General features: G+C 39.9%; 1 protein-coding gene across 1 annotated transcript; it reads left to right on the top strand.

Moving 5' to 3' along the window:
• The first annotated feature begins 1430 nt into the window (after nucleotides 1–1430).
• Nucleotides 1431–22480, top strand: ppl (periplakin). The gene is made up of 22 exons (XM_061700401.1): nucleotides 1431–1668; nucleotides 5508–5607; nucleotides 6514–6668; nucleotides 6749–6869; nucleotides 7856–7981; nucleotides 8149–8190; nucleotides 11012–11173; nucleotides 12256–12363; nucleotides 13354–13449; nucleotides 13573–13695; nucleotides 13783–13929; nucleotides 14422–14573; nucleotides 14653–14753; nucleotides 14906–15063; nucleotides 15154–15332; nucleotides 15475–15613; nucleotides 16470–16663; nucleotides 16743–16893; nucleotides 17002–17085; nucleotides 17175–17291; nucleotides 19192–19284; nucleotides 19361–22480. Exons 1-22 carry the CDS (start codon nucleotides 1619–1621, stop codon nucleotides 22031–22033), a joined length of 5271 nt encoding a protein of 1756 aa, XP_061556385.1. The 5' UTR covers nucleotides 1431–1618; the 3' UTR covers nucleotides 22034–22480.
• The last annotated feature ends 1589 nt before the right edge of the window (nucleotides 22481–24069 follow it).

The following is a 24069-nucleotide window of genomic DNA, read 5'->3' on the forward strand; positions in this document are numbered from 1 at the left end:
CTGCCAAATTAGAATGAATAAATAAAAATTTAAAAAAGAATCGCCAAATAGGCCTATATAAAATGAGGTTCCAAAATCATGAAAATCATCGCTGTGGGCATGTCCACTGAATGCGCTGAAAACATGCCCTGGTCGACCTAAACCACGTGCCGCTGTTTAATAAGCAGTTAAAGTGTGTCTGTTATGTGGAGATCCACACACACTTGACAAACTTTATGAGATCTTGGCGGAGCTACACCAGCGTACCCACAAAGTAAAATAAATATGCGAAATAAGCACGTGGCAGCTCTTGTCAGAATAAAGTATGTAGTACGTTATTCTTAGATCCGTTGTGAATCGAATCACAATATTTTTATTCAGCGTGCGTTTTTTGTTTTTCAGCAGACTCGAATGCCAATTTGAATCACCGCTGATGTGTGCATTGCCCAAGTATTTAGAAACAAAACACAGAAATGACTTTACGGACTTTTTGAGTAAAGTACAGATACCTGAAAAATCCACGTAAGCACAGTTAAAACGTATTTTTTTTTTAACTTTATACCACTGCATTCATAACTATGGAAGCGTATTGCATTCACTTGGAAAAAAAAAGATAAAATAAAAAAACTTCTGTTTTTCTGAGTAATTTCTTTGATGGCTTTGTTTTTTTAAAAGTATTTTTTCAGTTTTTCTGACTAAATATTTTTCTCCGTTTTTCTGTCTATTTCCTTCCCCTGTTTCTCTGAGTAATTTAACCCCCCCGTTTTTCAGACTATTTTTTTTCTGTTTTTGTGACTAATTTTTTTCTAATGACTAATAACAATACCATCTATGTGACTCAAAGACAGGAGTATCTCCCAGTGTCTTAAACCCATATAAAAATAAAACTTGATCAAACTAAATAAGCCGGTCATGTTGCTTACTACGGAGTCCGCAAAGAGTCACCTGCAATTCGCAGGTTCTCGCGTGAGTTCGATGTGTCCCGACTAACTCAGAAAACAATGAGTCAGAAAAACAGAAAAACTCATACAAATAATTAGTTAGAAAAACAGAAAAAAATAGTCAGAAAAACAGAAAAAAATATTTTAAAAAAACAAAGCCCTCAAAAAAATTCTCAGAAAAACATGGGTTTTTTTTTTTTAATATTTCCAAGTTAATGCAATACGCTTCCGTACATATCAATGGACACTTTAGAGTCTGCATTTATTTATTTATTTAGAACAGAGGAGGAGTACTCAGAGAAACCCCACACCCACGCAAGCACGGTGACAAATGTGCAACCTCCACACAGGGAGGTGCTGAGCAGCAAAGAAAAGCTGTGCATTCTGTAGTAGGTGTGCTGCAATTGCAGTGTGTCAAGTCACATTCTTGATGTATAACGCCCTCGTGCATTGGCGTTCACATGCACTCAAAAGACACTGTCAAGTCGGACCGGTTCAGCCAGTGCAATGCGTGTGTGCGCCTTTGGGCCGTCAATACCTGCACGGCTGCATGGAGCCCCGCCCCTGCGGGCTGTCAACTAGACAGGTGTGGAGCGACTAAAGTCAACTCAAAAGGGGACTTCTCCGGGTAACGATCGCAGCGGAGCAGGTCGGGGGAAGCGTCGACATAGTGTGGACGCAGCTGACACACGGTCACCATGATGAAGAAAAAGAGCAAAAGTTCCATCGTGACTCCGGTCAAGCAAACGTAAGTAGCCTTTTAAATTCTCCATGTGGCTCATTGTATTCATGTGCATTACATAATGGTCAGACTTCCTGCAATTCACCATTTAGAGTCGCCTTCATATTTCCCCTAAAACGTCTTACTTAATTGAGTTACAACTTGAAGAGGACTTCAAAATATAGCTACCTTACCAGGTTCACTCACTGTATTTTTGTTTTCATTTAACAATATATTATTTACAGTACGCTTACAAAATGTGTGCATGCAGGTATGACCATTTTACAGACATGGGTGTGAGATTTAAATACCAGCCCATTAGTTTGCATGATTTGCGCTCTTTTCAAGAGCGGGTGTGGCACTGTCGTAAAGTTGTAGTAACTGGTTAGATAGGTATTCAGCTGTGCCTCCTTTAAAAGACAATGTGCATGGAATTGCTCGCAGCCTCTCCCACACACCACAGTACTGTCTCCCTGAACCAAGCTGTGGCTGATGATTGGTAATGCGCAGCTGCATTAAGTTAAACAAATCATGATCTCCGAAATATTCTCTTTTCGTTCGTACTCGTAGTGACCTGCTCTCAGTCGCTTCGTTGCGCGGAGATCAAATGATGTGTTTAAGAGTAGAGCGTCATACCGCAGGTTTTAGGGAGGGTTGGGGGCCCGGACAACATGGTGACTAGCAGAAGAGTTTGTAATATTTTTTTCCAGTAGTTTTCCCAGACTGCCATAGACAGATAACAAGCATTGTATAATTTCTTCAACCTTACATACATAGCTAAAATACGGAGCCCCTAAAGGGACATGGGGAGGGGGAAAAAAAGAAAAAGAAACGTAGTTTCTCATTGTAACGAGAAAGTTTCTCTTTACAACGAGAAAGTTTCTCGTGACAACGAGAAGGTTTCTCGTGACAACGAGAAACTTTCTCATTTGAATGAGAACTGTAAACCTGTCTACCTACCTGTGAGTGCACGCATAGCAAACTATGGCTCAGCTATTCTATAGCCTGTACTGCTATATTCGTGTGATGAAGGTTTACATTTATACTCACCTTATCTTCTTTTAGTTGGTCGATGACACTATCAGGTATATTTCTTTGTTTTGAGGAAAGAGAGCAAGTCCTCTTCTGTTGCCATTCTCACAGCTTGACATGCGCTGGAAGAAAGTTTTAAATAAGCTCCTGTACGGCTACCCGAACGCAGGAAGCTACCGCTAGCAGGTAAATAAGATAGCACTCAGAGGTCGACGTTTCTCATTCAAACTGAGAAACTTTCTCGTTGTCCCTTTAGGGCCTCCGTACTAAAAAGCTATATTATTATCATTATTATTATTTGTTGGAGTAGTAGTAGTAGTAGTAGTTGCAGTCGTAGTAGTATATCTATATAAATAAGTTACGAAGTGACAAGAATTACAGCATGGCAAACATCAACCACCAAACAATGGTAAACCATACTATGGCATCACTAACTGTTATGTCTCAATTTTGCTCCGCAGACAAGAATAAACTATACGTAGCTGTATATGTCCGGATGGCTCGGCGGGCAACATTACACCAGACCAAGTCACACAAGCGTTATTACAATGTTAGCAAGCTTACCTGCAAAATTGCAAAAGTACGAGGAGATGTAAAGGTTTCAAGCTTATACTCCGAGCAGTTGCGCTGCAGTGCTGGACAAGTCTTCGTACGTCGTTTTTATTCATTTCTATTTATTTTCTTCATGTCTTCTTGGTGAATTTCAGGGCGGCGCCCTTGCACCCTCTGTTGGCCAGCTGCCACCAGTAGTGCGGAATTCCTGTGACGCAATCCTGCCCACTTGGTTCTGTTATTGCTGCTCTGGTTGTTCATTTGGTTGCTGAACAGAGAGAGGGCAAAAAAAGACAGTGACAAAAAAGCCTCAAACTGTTTATACACGGGTTTAGATCTGTTACAATTATTTCTTAACCTAACCTCTTGATAGAATGTTGGCAAATGTGACTACCGATAAGGTATAATGTCTCTCCCAACGTACACACAGAGACCAGGCACCAGTAGAAGGATTTACTGTGATGTTCACAACAAATGACAACAACCACACCCACTATGACTTTACCATTTGAGCGTTCTGTTCCCAATTCGTTTCCCCCTCTGTGGAAACATCGGAGTTGTGTGTGTTTCTTATGCTTTTGTGTCAGGAACGTCCCCCGAACCAGCACATGTTTGAATTAGTGCAAGTGAGCAACCAGGGAAACATTTGACAACACCCTTGAAGGGGAAAAAAAAAAAAAAAAAAAAAAAAAAACATGCAGGAAAACATGACATTTCCTTCAAATGTTCCAACTGCACAACCCTGCTTTTTGTTTTTTGAAAGCATTTTCATTACAATTGCTCTTTTTTTTTTTTTTTTTTTTTTTTTTTTTGTTAAATATGAAATTATGTAAAAGCCACATTTTGGCTTCCACAAGGGCCTTTTGGCTAAGAGCGTCACTGAGAATATTACCTTGGCAATTATGGGTTTGTGTTTAAATGATCGGGTGTTTTTTGTTGTTGTTGTTGTTTGGATGGAACAGCCGCTGTTAGATTGTCAGACATTAGGCCACACGCCAGTCCAAACTTTTTCTCGATTTGTTTCACATAAAACAAACAAAACAAAAAAAACGAAATAAACATGAAAGAGGCTGTTATTAAAGTTACTGGCGAACATGCAACCAGTGGGAGTTATGTAAGGTTTGTTCGATGCTGTGGCCGTGTCCATGAGCAGATGAATGTGAACTAGTGTTTTAAAATGACATGTACATAATTTGTCAAACGCACACACAGACACACACACACATGAACACGCGTTGTCACTGCACTCGCACAATTCGATTTGATAAATATTCAGCCGTGAGGACATTTTTACGATTCATCAGTTTATATGCTGTGCACCTACCAGCATCTCAGGATGAATGAAACAAGCTAAACCTCTACTGAGTCATATTTGTGTTTAAATGGGAAATATTTGGTCTTGAAACGTGAACTAGTCTTAAAGGCAGGAATATAATATAAAAATTGCTATCTCTAATTAGCCATATTCAGGCTGCTTCTACTCAACAGTATGTCGTCTGGGATGTTAATACCAAGCTGATGACTCCCAACTTTTTACTAAAAGCTCTAGTCTCATCAGTGCTATAAGCGTCTCCGCTTGAAAACACATGAAATGTTACAGTGCATTATTGTTTGACGTATTTGATGTTTTTTTTTAATTGTTCCTATGAGGTAAAGACACTTTTGACAGCAAACTGGCCCAGCTGGTTTTTTTGCTTCCTTTCCTGTCTGTGAGCAGACACACCTCGTGCTATCACTGACCGCTACGATTGCAATGAGGGCGGAAGTCCACGAAGCACTCATCGCACTCACAGTCGCGCCTTCATTGAGCATAGGTTGGGGTTAGCCTATGAGACCTTAATAGTTTATATAATTTTAGTTGACACCCTACTTGATCGGGAGAGGCTCACCAGTTTAATGGCCATCTGACTATGTTTTTGTACAGTATATTAATCCGGGAAACTCAACTCCAGTTATTAGGAGTAAAATAATTGCTAAAAGATGCAAGCAAATTTCCATACTTAAATGTGTACTAACATACTGTACAATTGCAGATTAATACGATCCAATATAAGCGCTGTTCAAGTTATTCTTAGGCACGTTTCAAGTCTACACCACGAGTAAATCCATGATAATACATATAAACAACTCCCTGAGTTATTTTTATGTATTATTCTGAATCCTTTATTGGGCCGGTGGGTGTACAATTATATACAGTCGGCCGCAGTTTTTGCTGATATATGCAGCAAAGACATTTTGTCAGCTCATTGAATGCTGTGTCTCACTCTGGCTTTTTCTTTTAGTGTTTCTTCCACAGAATTGACAGCGCTGATCGAGAAGCTGCAGAAGAATGCAGATAAGGTGGAGAATAACATCTATGATGTGGAGCAGAACCTCAACAAGGTACAATTTGCTCAGAGGTTAAAGAGCAACAACTCTTTCAATGCCAGCCGTCTTCAGGAAAGACAACCTGTTGAGTGCCAGCTGATTTAGAACATTCTGGCTCATCTTTAAAGGCCCACAGAATATTGTTTTTTGACTATGTAAACACAGAGACGAACTATTTACAAACTATTAACAGGCTATTTAGAGTTACATGTTCCTTCGCGCGCGTGTGTGTGTGTGCGTGTGACCGCATGCGTGCATGCATATGCATGTGTGCATGTGTTTTTGATTGCAAAATAATGAATTTATAATTAGGCAATGGAACATTTTTACATTTGACTTGACTTCTTGAGGGCCCGGCCTTCTTTGTTGTGGGTATATGCAAGAGTATATTTGGCATTTAATTTTGTGAGTTTTATTCAACTTTTGTACACTCTTCATGTTCATGGTCAAAAATAACCGCTCATTAGAAATCAATGTGGAAGATAACAACTGCGGCGCACATGACAAAAGACTTGTACAATAACTTATCTTTCAAAAACAAGAGGCACCACAAATTTGAAGATTCAAATTTTCAAATCTAAACAGGATGACTTGTCGGATCACATATTTCAAGTCAAAGTCAAGCCAAGTCGCATGAAGACCAACTCAAAACCAAGTTGCGTCTTTCTTGAGTTTTAGCCAAGCAGATCACGAGTTCTAAAATTCGCGACTCGAGTCCGATTCGAGTCAAGTCATGTGACTCAAGTCCCCCACAGCCGATAAAGGGAACACGCATTAACTCTAGGTAAGTGAGTGGGTGAGGTCACATAATGAACATGCACTGTGGGGGGGGGGGGGGGGGGAATAATCCTTAGAAATGATGTTTTGCACTGAGTGTATTCCCACATATGTTTGTCTCACACTGACTTGTCTTTGCTGCAGGATGTAAGTAAGATCAATGAAGGCAAGCAACCATTGTATCAGGAAGACACCAACAAGCGCCTCCTCAATTCTCTGGATCTGCTTGTTGGCCTGGATGATGATGCTGTCAACGCCAAGCGCCTTCAGCATCCTCAGGCAGAGATGATTGAACAAGAGTGAGTCACAGTCTGTGCCTTCTTCATTTAATGTTTTCCTAAATGGCTCAATGACTGCGTGCGTGTCTCTGTTTACACAGCATGAGGCAGCTGCGTGAGAGAGTGATGAAGCTGAGGGAGGACCGTGAACGCATCTACCAACTCATTCGCACAGATGGGGTGCCCACCATCAACTGGGGCAACATGATGGATGAGAAGCTGGTAGGGAGCAGATATACTGTATAATGCGCATCTGGTGGTCATTTAGTTTGTGAAAGTAATCAAGCAGCCAGGCAGTTTTATTTTAATAGACTTAATAAGGGTCAAAACAATGTGAAGACAACTCAAAAGGATTAGCAAGTGTTCACAAGGAATAATTGTTATATTTGATTTGTGCTTTACATCTTGCATGATATATTTGTATTGTTAATATATCATTATATAGTCTTTTTGCAACTGTGTTAGAAGTATCTAATTAAGCTTCTTGAAGAGGGGTTATATGCCACCAACTTCGGCATTCGGCAAAACAGGTTGAATGACTTCTTTCTAGTTCACGTGACTGGCGGAGCCCTATGGCAAGTCTAAAGCAAGTCTACAAATATTAAGACGTCTACAGTGCAGTCTTTTGTTTTACACAAGATGTCTTCAAGAGTCACCAAAGATGACCATATCCAATGTTTAGATTTCATTCGTGTTTACATGTCATATCATATGTGTACAGTATAAATGAAATGCTACAAATGTATTTCAATCATTCATTCATTTTTTTATATGGCACTTTTTATACATGCAATGAAACCCAAAGTGCTTTACATCAATTAAAATCAAGCCCTCCAACCACTTCTCCACAGGGACACAGACACATACACACATACATTTTGTTCAAAGACACCAGCCATAAAGAAAACTAAATTTTAGCAAGTTCAGATTCAAACCATCGTGTCATCAGCCCGTGGTTACATTAATTATCGCAGCATCCACAGGAGGTCTGCAAACCTATTTTCTCGGTTCGGTCACATAAAGTTCCGCATAAAGTGGATTCAATTCAAGTCAAGTGAGTAAGATGATTACACACTGTAAAATGCAGGCATCTTTATGGTCGAACTGACTAAAGAAAGTAATTTAAAAAAAATATTATAATGACTTTGAATCAGTTACAGCAATATGCATGAGTAAAGTTAGTTGTTTGCTTTAATCTGGTTTCTTAGGACATGCTGAGCAACAAGGGTTTCGGCCAGGACCTGCCATCTGTGGAGAATGAGGTGGAGGAGCACAACATCTTCCATAGTGAGGTGGAGGCTTTGGCTCCTCACATTTCTGCCGGTGGTGACAAGGTACAAACAAACAAAGGAAAACAATTGTTCTATGTAAAAGCTGTTAGGAGTTTCACTTTCTGTGATAAAGTACATATTACAAAAATGTATAAGTCATGAAACACTTTTAGTCCATTTAGAATTTCTTGGCAAAATGTGTTTTTTACATTTTGTCTGTGTTTCTACAGGAATATATCAGTGGGCTCCAGATGAAGTACAACAAACTGTTGGTAATGAAAGTCACACACTATCCTGCTCATGTGTACCTATATGCAGAGGTGGGTAGAGTAGCCAAATATTGTACTCAAGTAAGAGTACTGTTACTTTAGAATAATACGACTCAAGTAAAAGTAAAAAGTAGTCATCCAAATATTTACTTGAGTAAGAGTAAGAAAGTACTTAATGAAAAACTACTCAAGAGTAACTTGTGAGTAACTGGTGATTTTTTGTTTTTAACTTCGAGCATGAACATCAAATAAAATACAAAAATAATAATATATGGGATTCGACACACACCTGCCACCATTTCAATTTTTAACTGCCAATAAAACAACAACACATGCGTAAGGCCCTACGGAAACATTACTTGCTTTATTCGCTTAAATGACTTCATGAAGAAGCTATTTGTTGACCAGACTTAGTGATTGTGTGTGCCTGTGTGAAGCCATAGGATAGGGCTAATGTTGCCATATCCACTGCCCAAACAACAATAGAAACATCTGCAACTTACCGCAAGACGTTTTCTCAAGTTAGAAGTGGGCTGAAATATCCAAGTTTGAGCAGTCACAATTTAAGAGCTGCATGACAAAACCGTTGTTTTGTCATGCAGCTCTGTAGAGTAAACACGCTCGCACGGCTGTTAGAACTCCACCCCCCCATAATGAGTCATTTTGATTGGCTCGCGAAGGCTAAGTACGTGGTCATGTGACTGCCCTGTGTCATCCGATTGGTGAATTTAAGTCAAATGACATTAGTGATCACGTTGGATTGGCGCAACAGACGCCCTATGCGGAAGTGGAAGATGGAGTCTAAAAATAGACACGGACACACAAGAATGGATAAATAAAAGTAGCGAACGGCATGTCGATCATTGTAACGGAGTAAAAGTATTGATCCTTCTTCACATAAATACTTAAGTAAAAGTAAAAAGTATGATGCATTTAAAGTACTCTGACAAGTACAGTTTATCGAAACTGTTACTTGAGTAAATGTAACGCGTTACCACACACCTCTGCCTATATGTATATGTATTTAGTGTACAGTGGGTACGGAAAGTATTCAGAACCCCTTAAATGTTTCACTCTTTGTTATATTGCAGCCATTTGCTAAAATCATTTAAGTTCTTTTTATTCCTCATTAATGTACACACAGCACACCATAGTGACAGAAAACAACTGAATTGTTGAAATTTGTGCAGATTTATTCAAACTGAAATATCACACAGCCATAAGTATTCGGACCCTTTGCTCAGCATTTAGTAGAAGCACTCTTTTGAGCTAATACAGCCATGAGTCTTTTTGGGAATGGCGCAACAAGTTTTTCACACCTGGATTTGGGGATCCTCTGCCATTCCTCCTTGCAGATCCTCTCCAGTTCTGTCAGGTTGGATGGTGAACGTTGGTGGACAGCCATTTTCAGGTCTCTTCAGAGATGCTCAATTGGGTTTAAGTCAGGGCTCTGGCTAGGCCATTCAAGAACAGTCACGGAGATAATCTGTAGCCACTCCTTCATTATTTTAGCTGTGTGCTTAGGGCCATTGTCTTGTTGGAAGGTGAACCTTTGACCCAGTCTGACGTCCTGAGCACTCTGGAGAAGGTTTTCGTCCAGGCTGTCCCTATAATTGGCCACATTCATCTTTCCTGCGATTGCAACCGGTTGTCCTGTCCCTGCAGCTGAAAAACACCCCCACAGTATAATGCTGCCACCACCATGCTTCACTGTTGGGACTGTATTGGACAGGTGATGAGCAGTGCCTGGTTTTCTCCACACATACCACTTAGAATGAAGCCCAAAAAGTTCTATCTTGGTCTCATCAGACCAGAGAATCTTTTTTCTCACGATCTTGGAGTCCTTCAGGTGTTTTTTTTTTAGCAAACTCCATGCAGGCTTTCATGTGTCTTGCACTGAGGAGAGGCTTCCGTCGGGCCACTCTGCCATAAAGCCCCGACTGGTGGAGGGCTAGAGTGACGGTTGAACTTTCTCCCATCTCCCGACTGCATCCCTGGAGCCCTCTCTCACATACTCCACTCCCCCGATTGCTCAGTTTGGCCGGGCAGCCAGCTCTAAGAAGGGTTCTGGTCGTCCCGAACGTCTTCCATTTAAGGATTATGGAGGCCACTGTCCTCTTAGGAACTGTAAGTTCAGCAGAATTTTTTTTGTAACCTTGGCCAAATCTGTGCCTTGCCACAATTCTGTCTCTGAGCTCTTCAGGCAGTTCCTTTGACCTCATGATTCTCATTTGCTCTGACATGCACTGTGAGCTGTAAGGTCTTATATAGACGGCTGTGTGGCTTTACTAATCAAGTCCAATCAGCATAATCAAACACAGCTGGACTCCAATGAAGGTGTAGAACCATCTCAAGGATGAAGAAGGTGTAGAACCATCTCAAGGATGAAGAAATGGACAGCACCTGAGTTAAATGAGTGTCAAAGCAAAGGGTCTGAATATTTGTGGCTGTGTGATATTTCAGTTTTTCTTTTTTAATAAATCTGCAAAACTTTCAACAATTCCATTTTTTCTGTCAACATGGGGTACTGTGTGTACATTAATGAGGCAAAAAAATAAACTTAAATGATTTTAGCAAATTGCTGCAATATAAAAAGAGTGAAAAAATTAAGTGTAAAATGTAATTTCTGAATACATTCTGTATCCACTGTATATCATCACAGAATGAATGTAATCTTAATCATTCAATAAAATAGCACCGGTACATAATACATACAGTGTGTAACTCTATAAATTGCTAGCTGTCTTTAATTTAGTACATGAACTACCCAAAGTTTGAGTGCAAGAAAACAGTTTTTTTGTTTTTTTTCCCTCACCCTCCCTAGGCCCTTTCCAGCGATCGCCAGCGCCACTTGCGGAGCCTGCGTGACTACATGCAGCGCTGCACCAATGAGCTTTACTGGATGGACCAGCAGGCTGAGGAGAGAATCAACTATGACTGGAGTGATGGCAACCTAGATTACCCTGCCCGCCAGAGGCAGTATGAGGTACACACTATAAACACTTTATATATAATTGTGAGAATTTTGTGTGGTTTCCCACTCCGCGCATCTATCTAGATCCCCTTCAAAAACAAATGACAGTATATGAATAAATGTACCATAATTTATCATGTATAATGCGCACCCATGTATAATACGCACCCCCAAAGTTGACCTCCAAATACTGGAAAACCCTCTACCTATGTACAATGCATTTTTACAATGCATGATTTTGCTTCTACCCATATGATCAAAACGAAGTACAGTTGTATTATCTGTATTTTGTTAGCTTTTTTTTTATTCTGAAGTGAACCACTTTATTTGAACACGTAATACTTTCTTTATTTACTTTCTCTTATTTTAAAATTCAAAACCCTACTTTTAATGAGTAAATAAGAAAAAAAAAACACAGTTGTCCTCATATGTTTGATTACACAGGCAGAATTTGAAAGATGGGTACAATTCTTTAAAGAAAACATGAAGTGCCAGGCAAAGCACATTTTATTTTAATGTGATTCAAATTAAACGGTCAAGCATTGCAGAAAAGCATTATCATGAAACAAAACATAACCATAAAGTAATTAATGATAGTTGTTGTTCAGTCATCACTCATATTTAAAAATAACATTATTTCACAAATTCTGCCAGGTTATGTATGTGTACTTATGAGCACAACTTTACATATATGCAGTCATACGTACCCCTGTCATATTGGAATGAAAGTGCACGCGACACCTTTTTCATAACCAGTTGCTGGCAGTGGCATATTAGAATGAAAGTGTACACCTTTCTCATAACCTCTAGGTGGCTGTGGCATTTTGGAAAGAAAGTGTACAACTTTTTCATAACCTCTAGATTGTGGCGTATAAATTTATAAAAAAGTTAAAGTGTTTTTCCATTTTCCCCTATACCTATGTATACTGCGCACTATTGACTTTTGACAATTTCTTTGTGGGAAAACAAAATTACATTATACACGAGAAATTATGGGATGCTTTATTACATTTACAGAGCCTGTACCGTACACAAATAGAAGCAAAACATGTATAGTTCAATTGAAATACTCAGCACCACTCTTGTCCAAACAGACCTTCATCGGCAAATGTTTGGAGTCTAAGGAGGGGACCATCACCAAGCTCAATGAAGATGGAGAAAAGTTGATTGCTTCAAAGCATCCAGGGTCGAACGTTATTGAGGTATTCCTGAAATGATCTGTGTTCTCTGAAGGCAATGATAATAATAAAAAGGTTACCATATATTACATTGATCGTGTACATTATTATTATGATGATGAGTATTATTATTATCATTATCATTATAATTGCCATCAATATAATACTATACTACAGTATACTATACTATACTATACTATACTAATACTAAGCTTGTATGTACAAAGTCAGTGAGATGACGTGGGACATAAAAGGCCATAATGAAAAGAACAATATTTATTTTCATACACACTGTACAGGGCGGCACACTGGCCGACTGGTGAGCACGCCTCACAGTTTGAAGGTACCGGGTTCAAATCCAGCCTTCCTCTGTGGAATTTGCATGTTCTCCCCATGCATGGGTGGGTTTTCTCCTACCACATTCCAAAATCGTGCATGGTAAATTAATTGGAGACTCTAAAATGTCAGTTGGTGTGAATGTAAGTGTGAAAAAATGATTTATGTTTTCTAAAACACTTTCAACTTTAAATGCCAAAATAATGACAGTTTTGTGTCAGATCATTTTTCATTACTTTCTTCAGAATCACACACATTAAGCACTTCCAATTTACCACTTTCATCATTTAGACAAGATCTCAATAGGTTAGTTACTCTTCACTTGTTCTTGTTAATGAGATACTGTACATTTATCATCATCAAAATGATCAATATTCCGATTCAATTATTGATTCTAGAGCATAAAGATCGGTATTTCAGTTTCACACTGCCCATCATCCATCCATTTATTTTTTTCAGTCAATCACTGGGCGCATATAGAGACAGAGAACCATTCACAGTCATATTCACACTGTCACTGAGTGGAAACTGAACCCACACGGCATGCATGGAAGTCAGCCGAATGTACCACTACACTATCAGTGCTTTTCATATGAACATTACGTTTTATTTATTTACCTACTTCATTATTTCGATTTGTTTCACAAATCATAAATAATTACATACACTCTTTCCAAGGCTCATATGGAGGCCGTGCATGCTGACTGGAAGGAGTACCTAAATCTGCTCATCTGTGAGGAAAATCATCTGAAACACATGGACGAGTACCACAAGGTTAGACACTGATCAAATATAAACACTTACACGGGTTTAAACTGGGTTGTATACACGCGCACGCACACACAGTTAATTGGGAAACACTTTGTAATAGAACAGTGTGTGTGTGTGTGTGTGTAGTATCACAAGGAGGCACGTGACACCCAGGACCTGTTGAAGAAACTGGACATGGATATCAAACAGAAGTACAACCCTGAGTTTAAGGATGTGTACCAGATGGAGAGTCTGATCAGAGAGCTGGATGTAAGCTTTTCTTGTTAGACTGATCAACCATTACCACCATTTTCTAAACTTTTCTACACTGAAAATGTCATTTGCTTGCCTCTATAGGACCAAACCAAGGCTATGGACCACTTCGATGAACGGGTCAAGGCTCTTCAGAAACGTGGCCTGCAAGTTTTACCTCTGAAGTACAGACGGGAAACCCCTCAAAGGCTTCTGCCTGTTGAGTCTCTCTGCGATTTCGACTCAGATGAGGTACTGAAATTGTTCTTGTGAAGGCCTAACAAGTAAAGTTTTGTCAGGTCTCTTTACGTGTGGCTTTCAATTCAGCAGACCACATTAATAGGTATCTTGGTTGCCCTCGAGATGAAAAGCCACTCCGCATAGAACAAACAGGATGGGCCACTGATTGTGTGTACAGTACTTGTATTGTGGTACTCTTGAAACTCAATACACAGCTATTTTTGACATGATATATTTTAGTTCTCTTCCCGATCTTAGTGCTTGGACACAGTTGCCTTTTTCTAGCAAATCTTTCATGGTGGCTGAAATATTGATTTATTATATAATATCTCTGACATATTTTTATCTTCCAATAAAAAATGATTGATCTTTTGTCAATTTTTCTCTTAATTGGATTGAAGATACTGTCAGAGCCATTTTTTTTTTTTTTTTTTTGTTGCCACTTGAATATAACTTCTTTGAATTCCATGACACTGAGATATTATACCTTCTGGATGGGTGCAGGGGCAAATTCTGCGTGGTAGCAGATACACTCTGCTCCGCAACAATGGAACCAAGTGGGACGTGAAGGACGCAGCTGGACAAAAATTATCTGCTCCAGCAATCAGTTTCATTATCCCCCCCACAGACACTGAGGCAGTGGCGATCGCTGACAAGTGAGTCGGTATATTTTTGCAAATTCATAGTGTATCCTGGAATGACGATATGAATCTGTAAGCTGTTGTGTGCTCACAGCCTGGCCGGACAGCAAAATTCGCTTAAGCACAAGATGGGAGACAGCAAAGCAGCACTGCTGAGACGCTTTGATGAGCTGAAAAAATCCAGTGGTGGTGCAGGTAAAGTCAACACTTATTTAGCATATTTCATCATCTAAATCATTGCGTAAATTTAGAGTCGGCTTATTGTATGATGCAATTCAGTTCTACATCAGTGAAAATGACACCCAAAATGATCATGAACAGATTGTGTTGTAATTTTGTGTGATCAGACAAGCAGGAGCAACAGTGCCGCCAGATGATGGCTGGACTAGATAAGGTTGCCAGTGACCTGGACAAACAAGAGAGGGCCGTTCAAGCTCGACTGCGCCCACCACTGGAGCTGAAGAAGCCACTGCAGGATAGTGGGGACCGGCTGCAGGATATGAGGGTAATTAATTGCTATTATCCATTCTACCTCAAGAGCATTCATACATGATTCATGCAGGTTTAAACTCACCCACTCATGTATTTTCTCCAGGATATTGACATTGCAGTCCATAGAATTGAACCAGAAAAGACCTCCAAAGTGCAAGAAGCAAAGAACTTTTTGGTCTCCAACCCGACATGTGTCAGTGCTCCTCACCTTCACAATAAAGCAGATGAAGTCAACAAGAAGTACAACTACGTAGAACAGCTTCTTCAGTGTTCTCAGGAAAAGTATGACACTTGTTTATTCAACACTTGATTATTTCTCTACCTCATCGAAAAGCAGTATTGTTGATATGCTTCTGTTCTTTCCAATCCTCTTCAAGTCAGTTTAAATTTCACTACACTAACAATTAAATCCTGCTTTCTTTAGAATGAAGAATTCCAACCAGCTGGAGGCTTCACTTCAAAATGGGAAGGCTTTACTGTCCAGCTATGAGAACAGGCTGGCCAGGGAGGATGTTGCTCCCTCTGACATATCCTCATTGGAGAAAATTCAGCGCGAGCTTGCAGTAAGATTAACCTAACCCATTGTACTAGAGAGATATATACCCTCAGACATACTGTAGAAGACCGTTACAAGAAACAAAGTTGCATAATCTTGTCTGGTTATGTGCGTGTCAGAGAGCGTACTGTACCTTATACACACACTGTAAATAACTTGCAGATGATTTTGTGTTTGAAAGGAATTCAGAATCCGAATCATCTATATTTGCCACGTATATGTCCAAAAACACACAAGGAATTTGTCTCTGGTAGTTGGAGCCGCTCTAGTACGACAACAGACAGTCAATTTACAGAACACTTTGGAGACAGAAAGACATTGACAAAAAAAAAAAAACAGTCACTGAGCAGTAAATGGTTGCTTGGTTATCTGGTAATGCCGGTACATTTTTTTGGGGGCTAAGTAAACCAATAGCAAAACAAACAAATAGCATCCAAAAAGTAATGAGCCATCAAGTACAGGAAATAACAATTACAATTTGCAAATGTTTTTGGAAAACAGAAAAAAATGATTGTAGCACACAAGACAATGAATTATAGTTAAACCTATAAAAGAATAAAAATCATTAACTTGTATTTATAGTGAATACAAAATAAATAGGGTACTTTTTACAACGGCTGTATAGATTTCAAATATTGCATGCTCCACTGTTAGTGGGATTATTTTTGCTTGAGAACATTCTGCGAACAATATCACGTTCTTAACATTCATCAAGAACAAAGTGTGTGGTTCTCTCCTCCTTTTTGCTATTAAGATTCTCAAATGTACCTATTCACTTCCCAACAAATATTAATGTCTCGTGTATTTTTCTTTTCTGAAGCTAATCGTCTTCGCAACTATTGTCTGCCTGTCTACACTAACAGGATATTGCCTCAGACCTAAGGTCCAAGAGGGCAGTGATCAATGAGACTGAGCAGAACCTGCGTTCGGCCAAAAACAGCTCTGACCAAATGGCGATAAAATTCCAAGAGCATTGCCCTGACATCGAGAGGCAGGAATCTGACGTCCAGAAGCTAAACAAGCGCTTCAACATCCTGAACAATCAGATCGATACCAGGTCAGATTGTTCTCATGGGCAAGACAAAATCCAACCTATGACTATCACTTTCAATGCTTCCCTTTACACTATGTCACAGGGCCCAAAGTTTGCAGAGGGCTAAGATGTCATACAATAATTATCGCAATGATTATAGCAACATGAACAACTGGCTTTCTCGTATCCCAAACTATGAGCCGTCTGAAACTGATGACATAAAGCAACTGGAGACAAAACTGAAAAATCAGAGGGTGAGCGCAATGTGCAGCTGAATCTGGCTATGCTAAACTATCGGTCACTATGGTGCAAGGTTACAATAGGTAAAGGTATGATTTATTCATCTACTCCCATGTCTGCAGAACTTGCTCTCTGATATTGCAAGAAAGGAATCCGACATGAACAATCTCTCCAAAAATGGTCGATTTTACCAACAAGCTGTCAAAGTAAGAGAGTTTTTTCCACACCAGTCATAGGTTATACAAATAAAAAATAGTATGGTAATGGTTTGAATCTTACCAATGGACCTTTGTAGGACTATGAGACTGAAACTGAGAAGTTCAGATCCATACTGGACCTTGATGATGGACTTGTACCTCAGACGTACAAGCGGAGCCGAATGGAATCATCTGCACTGGCAGTCAAAGCAGAGGTGGGGCACGTTGCCAAAGTTTGTGTCAGTGCAATCAAACAGTAACCTTACGCTTCGAACACTGATTCCCAACAAGCCATGGCACCCTAGTGTGCCTCCGGAAAGTATCCAATTTCACTTAATTTGTCCAAAGATTATTATTCAGTCGTTACAAATGTATCTTTGTTCCTCTATCGATGCCACTGACATATTGTTACAGGCGGAAGAATTAAATGATTTTCCATAAGATGCCAAAATTTGCAAAAAACGGTTAACGCACGTGTTACCATACATACAACCGAATATGTCCTTTCTTCCTGCAAGTATATGAGCTTTGTGTCCAATTGGACAGGCCCAGGTTTTGCACGGAGTCACTCAGTTTGTGAGCACATTGAGACAGGATAATTATTATTTCAGTTTTTATACTTTTTGTGGCATTTTTGTTGGTGGTGTGCCATGGCATTTGACAAATGGGAAATGAGTGCCCTGGCTCAGCAAAGGTTTGGAAATACCAGACTAGTTTATTGAAAGGGGCATGTACTTTAAAGTAACCAGTAAATGCAAAAAAAAACATAACACAATTTCTCTACCTGTCTGTACTGGAAAAAAAAAAATCAGAAAACTTTGTCAGCATTGACTAATAACACAATGCCTCAAAAATAGTTAAGTGTGATTCTGTCTCTTTGACAGAAAATGTATTGATCTGTCCAGGATTTACATTGACTCTTGCCCAATGTCAGTTGAGATATGGTAACTTATCATTTTACGACATTGATTTCATTAGGACCATTATGGTAGACTGGATTATATAGAGAATTTCTACCTTCATTGTACTCAAAAATAGTGCTGACTTGTTCTTTTTAAAATATGAGTGTGCCATCTCTTTTATTTTTATTTTTATGTAACAGCTTACATTTTATAAGGACTGGAATTAATAGAAAAGCAGAAGCTTCTCCCAGCCCTGTTATCGGATAAAGACACTTAAATTAGAAGCTGCAAGAGGATTTAAGTAGTTGTAGAAGTAGACGAAATGCTAATTTCCCACAGTTAACATTTTTCATGTAGATGTAGCCCTTTAAGCTATTCTCACAGTAGAAATTAAAGCAATTAAAGGAAACCCTGAAATGTTGAAATGTCCAAGCTCGTCTATCTTTGATTCATATAGAAACTACTCCAACACACCGGGGCAGCTGTGGCTCGGTCGGTAAAGTGACGACCGTTTGGAATCCCAGCTCCAGCTGTCTGCTATTGAAGTGTCCTTGGGCAAGGCACTGCACCACAAATTGCTCCCAGTGGGCCTGGCAGCGCCTTGCATGGCAGCAGCCGCCCATAACTGTATGAATGTGTGCGTAATTGAGTGAATGTGAGCCTCTGTAAAGTGCTTTGGGCACACACTACAGAAGTGCACTCCATTTGCCATTTACACCATGTTGCTTGCATTTCGCACTTCCTAATAATGCGAAAGAAGAGTGCCTAAACAAACTTTAGCCATGACAAAATTTTGACACTAATTCAGAGGCACAAGTCGAGGAGGTTTTTGTTTTCTTTTCCCTCCAAGACTTAAACACACATGTAATTTATATAACACAAACAAAATAATTTAATAGCTGTGCAAATCTACTTTTTTTAAAACTACTACAAATAATGAATCTTCACTCGCATATCCATCCATTCACTGAAGTTAGGGTTATCAAGTCCAAGTAGATGTGTCTAAGAGTTGAATAAAGGTCCACAGAGTCAGATGGCAAATTACTGATTGAAAAATAATAGTGTGTATCAGTACAATGACATCTCATTTGTTTGTAGTGTCTCGCACTATCCCGTGCATTCAAATACGCACGTGATGTAAGCATCTGTCTGTGAAAGAAAAAAAGACCTCACACGTATCTCTTCCTATGACATTTTATTTGTCCCTTCTCAGGAAGCTGCTATTGAGGCCAAATATACTGAGGTGAATGCTCTGAACAAGCAAAGACTGCAAAATCTCGAGTTCACCCATAGCCTCCTCAACCAGGTAAATTTCTGCATTACACTGAACCATAAAGATAATTACCATAAATTACATTATTACTGTACACTTTCTTCTTTAGCAACCAGATATCCCTTTGATCCAGTCTACAAATGTCCAATCAGTCAATGCTGGTGCCCCAGGAGGGGAGCTTTGGAGAATTAGGAAGCAGTTGCAAGATGAGATTCAGAGGAGAGAGCAGTTAGAGAAAGAAATTGAGCTAATCCAGACTGACATATATGTCCTTGAAGGACAGAAGCCTCAAGATACTATTGTCAAGAAGGAGCTAATCAAAAAGGTTCCAGATCCTCAGCTCGATGAGGAACTGTACAAGGTTCAGCAGAAGCTTTCAGAGGAACGTCGTATTACCCATGTTCTAGAGAATGACCTTGAGGTACTAAAATTGAAGCTCCGTGGTCTTGAGACCGAGGTCAAAGAAGGGGCACAGCAATACATGGTGAAAGAGGTTCTCAGAATTGAAAGAGACCGTGGTCAGGAGGAGGAGATGCGCAAGCTTAGGGAAGAGTTGGATGAGCTCAGAAGGCTGAAGTTGATTAAAGACAATGAGCTCATTCAGATACAAAAGCAGGTGACAATCCTGGCTGAAGAAAAGAATAAAGAGCAAGAAGTTATTAAAGAAGAGGAAGTCATAAAAGTACAAAATGACCCCCAACTTGAAACAGAATATAGAGTTCTCTTAAACAGGAAGCAAAAAGAAACTGACGGAAGGAAGCAATTAGAGGATGAATTGAAATTCCTCCAAGAGAAGCTCCGTAGGCTGGAGAAGGAGAAATCAATGGCTGAGGAGAAGATTTCCATTAAGGAGGTTCTTAAAGTAGAGAAAGATGTTGTTCTGGAAAGAGAGGTAGAAAATCTGAGGAGCCAATATGAAGATGAGAAAACCAAACGGAGATCATCCCAGCGAGAAAAAAATGACCTCCAAAGAAAAATTGCTAGTCTAGAGGAGGAGAAGTCCAAGGTTGTGATCCAAGAGAAGATGCGGGAAATTGTCCGCCCTGACCCCAAAGCTGAGAATGAGGTGGCCAATCTCCGACTTGAACTTGTCGAGCAGCAGAGACGCTATAAAGATGCAGAACTGCACCTTAGGTCTCTGCAGGATGAGCTGACCATGCTCAAGAACCGGGGACCTCTCGTGGAGGTCAAGGAGATCATCAAAGAGGTTATCAAGTACAAGACAGATCCACAGACTGAAAGAGAACTTGAGAGACTTCGCAATGAAATTGTTGACAAAACTCACCAGACTGAGAAATCTGAGATGGAGATCCGCCAACTTAATGATGAAATTCAAAGATGGAAAGATATGAAACCTCAAGTGCAGACTAAAGAGGTTGTCAATGAAGTGCTGCAGTATAGAGAGGATCCAAAAACTAAAGAGGAGGTTGAAATCCTTAAAAGAAAACTGGCTGATGAACAGTCGAAACGTCTCGAGCTTGAGAGAGAAAAATCATCCCAAGAGGAAAAGATCAGAATAAGGAAGATAGACCTCTCTCAGGTCCGTGAGAGGTTTGTGCAGCAGGAAGTTGTCAAGATGGAAGAGGATGCCCTGCTCCGATCAGAGTGTGAAACCTTTGTACAAAACATTAACAATGAGCAGAGACAGAAGGATACTCTGAAAGCAGAACTCTATCAACTGCAGAGACTGAAGGCCGACTTGGACATGCAGCTGGAGGAACTTGAGCGTGAACGTAGGGCAAGACGTGAAGCTGAATTGGAGATCCAGAGGCTTCGGATCAGACTTACTGAGCTGGAGATGCGAGACAAAGAAAATCGTGAGAAGGTGACTGTCAAACAAAAGGTAGTCCTGCAGCAGGATCCTCAACAAGAGAAGGAACACTCTATTCTCAAACTTCAGCTGGATGAAGAGAGGCATAAACGCATCTTGCTTGAGAAAGAACTGAATGCGCTGATCCAGCAGCAAGTCACCTTGGAGAAGATGGATGTGAAAGAAAGAATTGTTCGCACTGAGAAGGTGCAGGTGGAGAAGGATCCAGAGGCTGAGCTTGAAATTGAGAATCTAAAGAGGACTCTGGAAGAGGAGAAGAGGAGAAAGAGAGAACTCGACCAAGAGTCGATAACTATCACTTCCAGGCTTTCTGAGATGGAATTTTCCAACAGCAAGTCAAGTAAGGAGCTGGACTACATCCGAGAAGAGAGTAATCGCTTGCAGCACGAAAACCAAAGACTGCAGAATGAAATTCGCAAGCTTCGTTCTGAGATTGAGATCACTAGCAAAGAGACTCAGCTTATCACTGAGTCTGCACCAAGAGAGGATGGAAAGAACATGGAGTTGAGGCTTGACTCACTGCAGAGAGAACTTGCAGAGCTCAGAGGCATCACCATCAAAAAGGATGAGGAGATTGATAGGCTACAAAAAAATCTGTCAGCTGTTAGAATGAAGAGAGAACAGAGAGAGAGCCATCTGCGAAGGTCCATTGTTGTTATTGACCCAGACACAGGGAAAGAAATGCGACCAGAGGAGGCCTTTAAACTGGGGCTGATTGACTGGAAGATGTTTGTCAATTTGCAAAGCCAGGAGTGTGACTGGGAGGAGATCACAGTCAAGGGCCCCAAGGGAGAATCATCTGTTCTCCATGATAGAAAATCAGGGAAAAAATTCTCCATTGATGATGCTTTGAGTCTCGGGCATATCACAAATCATCAGCTTCAGCAGTACATGAACAAACAATTAACCATCCAGGAGTTTGGTGTAATGGTGTCGGGAAAGAACCAATAAATCCATCTTCAAAACAGCTACAAAAGCATGTTTGATTTTATGCAACAAAATATTATTTTATTATTACATTGCTTAAAAGGTGTTTGCCTTTTACTCGCTCCTATCTTTTTTTGTTGATTTTGTGGTGAATTGGAATTTGTTTTCCCTCCACTTCCTTGATGACAAAATGGACTATGTACTTATTTGCTTATTCAGATTCTACTCTTTGGTACTCAAATGAACAAACAAATGAAACTACAATTAAATATGGTCTTATAATATATATATAATAATGCCCATTGCTGAGCTTTATTTCTACACTGGGGTCAACAACTTTTTTCCCTTGATTTTTCAAATACTCTACAATGCATTAGAACACAGGAATGTTTCCATTATTTGTGGTATTCTTCAGGAAATTAAATGTATGCTCTGCTCTATGTCTAAATAAAAGTCCAGTTAAACTGAGAAGTATTTTGTGTGTAATTAGAATTTATTAAAACGTGCTTTTATTTGCGATCGCAGTATTATGTTATCCCACACAGCTGGTCTGAAACGCTATACTGGAGTTTGCATGTTCTCCCTGTGTCTGCATGGGTTTTCTCAAGGTACTCTGGTTTCCTCCCACATTCCAAAAACATGCACAGTAGGTTGATTGAAGACTGTAAATTTTCCATAGGTGTGAAGGTGACTGCAAATGGTTGTTTGTCTATATGTGCCGTGTGATTGGCTGGCCGCCAGTTCAGGGTGTACCCTGCCTCTCGCCTGAGGTTTGCTGAGATCGGCACCAGCACACCCACGACCCGAGTAAGGATAATAGGACATTTCAGAAAATGGATGGACGGATGGAAAGGAATCAAACATTGATGCACAACACATCATGTGAAACACCCATTTAGTAACTATATTCACAATTTAAGTTCCCTCCAAATGAATATCTGCCTATTACACATTTTTCCATGTAGAAATTGAGATTTCCCTCTTTAATCTACAATTTGGCAAGTAAACACTGATGTGGTTTGATATTTATTACCAGTGACAAGACAAGCCCTATTTTGGGTGGGCTCAAACCCACCCAAAACTTGCCTTGGCCCACCCTATAAATTCGTCCTTTGTTTGTTTTTGTTCTGTGGTGATAGCACATGCTTCGGCATTGACAAAAAAGTAAACCTCGGATGAGAAATGAGCAAGTTGTTATGACTTCATTTCAATGTCCATGCATTGCCTTTGAAGGGAACATCGACCTTCCCAACATCGCTGGCACGTAGGCGCGTCGATTAACAGGGCTGCTACAGCGCGCTGACGTAAAGTCTTCATGTCTATGTCAGAACCGCTACACACATTTCCAGCTGCGTTAACACTAATGACCAGGTAATGCTTGCTTTACAATCCTCACACAATCTATGAAATGACAGTAGAACACACAGCGATCCTTCAATGTCTCCTTTTCAATTGCTGTAATGTGACGGCACGGATTTGGCGGCAGAGGCTTGTAATGGTGCGTAGTTGCGATTAGCTAATAAGCTAATTAGGCAAATGGCGCTATCACTAGCTAATTGAATAGCAAAGAGTTTTTGCCCAGTGTATCTGACACGATATGACATCGCTGTAAAGTATCTTATGCCATGTAGTTGTTATACCGTATATACTACATTTCCCACTGTGTTGTCGCTTACTCAAATCAAAAGGTCACCTTATAGAGAACTTTTTTCTACTTTAATAGAGCTAGAGACTAGCCAAAACGTTTTTAACATTCCTTTCCTCTGAGATGAAATTCTACTGTATATTGTATTCCTACTGTTACAAACGGTCTGTGCTGTTCTGCCAATAAACCAGACTTTTATAATGTATTGACTAAATGGATAGAATAATAATACTGTGATTGCCTGACGACCAGTTCAGGGTGGACCCAAAGCTAGCTGGGATAGGCTCAAGCACGCCCACGACCCTTGTACGGATAAGCGGTACGGAAAATGGATTAATGGATGGATAATAATAATAATAATAAGAAGAAGAATAATACTAGGGTCATAGCTCTATTAAACAGGAAAAGCTGTTAG

Source organism: Phycodurus eques, chromosome 16, assembly GCF_024500275.1.
Source record: "Phycodurus eques isolate BA_2022a chromosome 16, UOR_Pequ_1.1, whole genome shotgun sequence".
Lineage (NCBI taxonomy): Eukaryota > Metazoa > Chordata > Actinopteri > Syngnathiformes > Syngnathidae > Phycodurus > Phycodurus eques.

Bases quoted from the DNA above. Each gene is read 5' to 3' on its own strand.
- ppl (XM_061700401.1), top strand. From the start codon at position 1,619: ATGATGAAGAAAAAGAGCAAAAGTTCCATCGTGACTCCGGTCAAGCAA. The intron at 12,364-13,353 runs GTATTCCTGAAA...ACTCTTTCCAAG, and splicing joins CAGGGTCGAACGTTATTGAG to GCTCATATGGAGGCCGTGCA. The intron at 13,696-13,782 runs GTAAGCTTTTCT...TTGCCTCTATAG, and splicing joins GTCTGATCAGAGAGCTGGAT to GACCAAACCAAGGCTATGGA.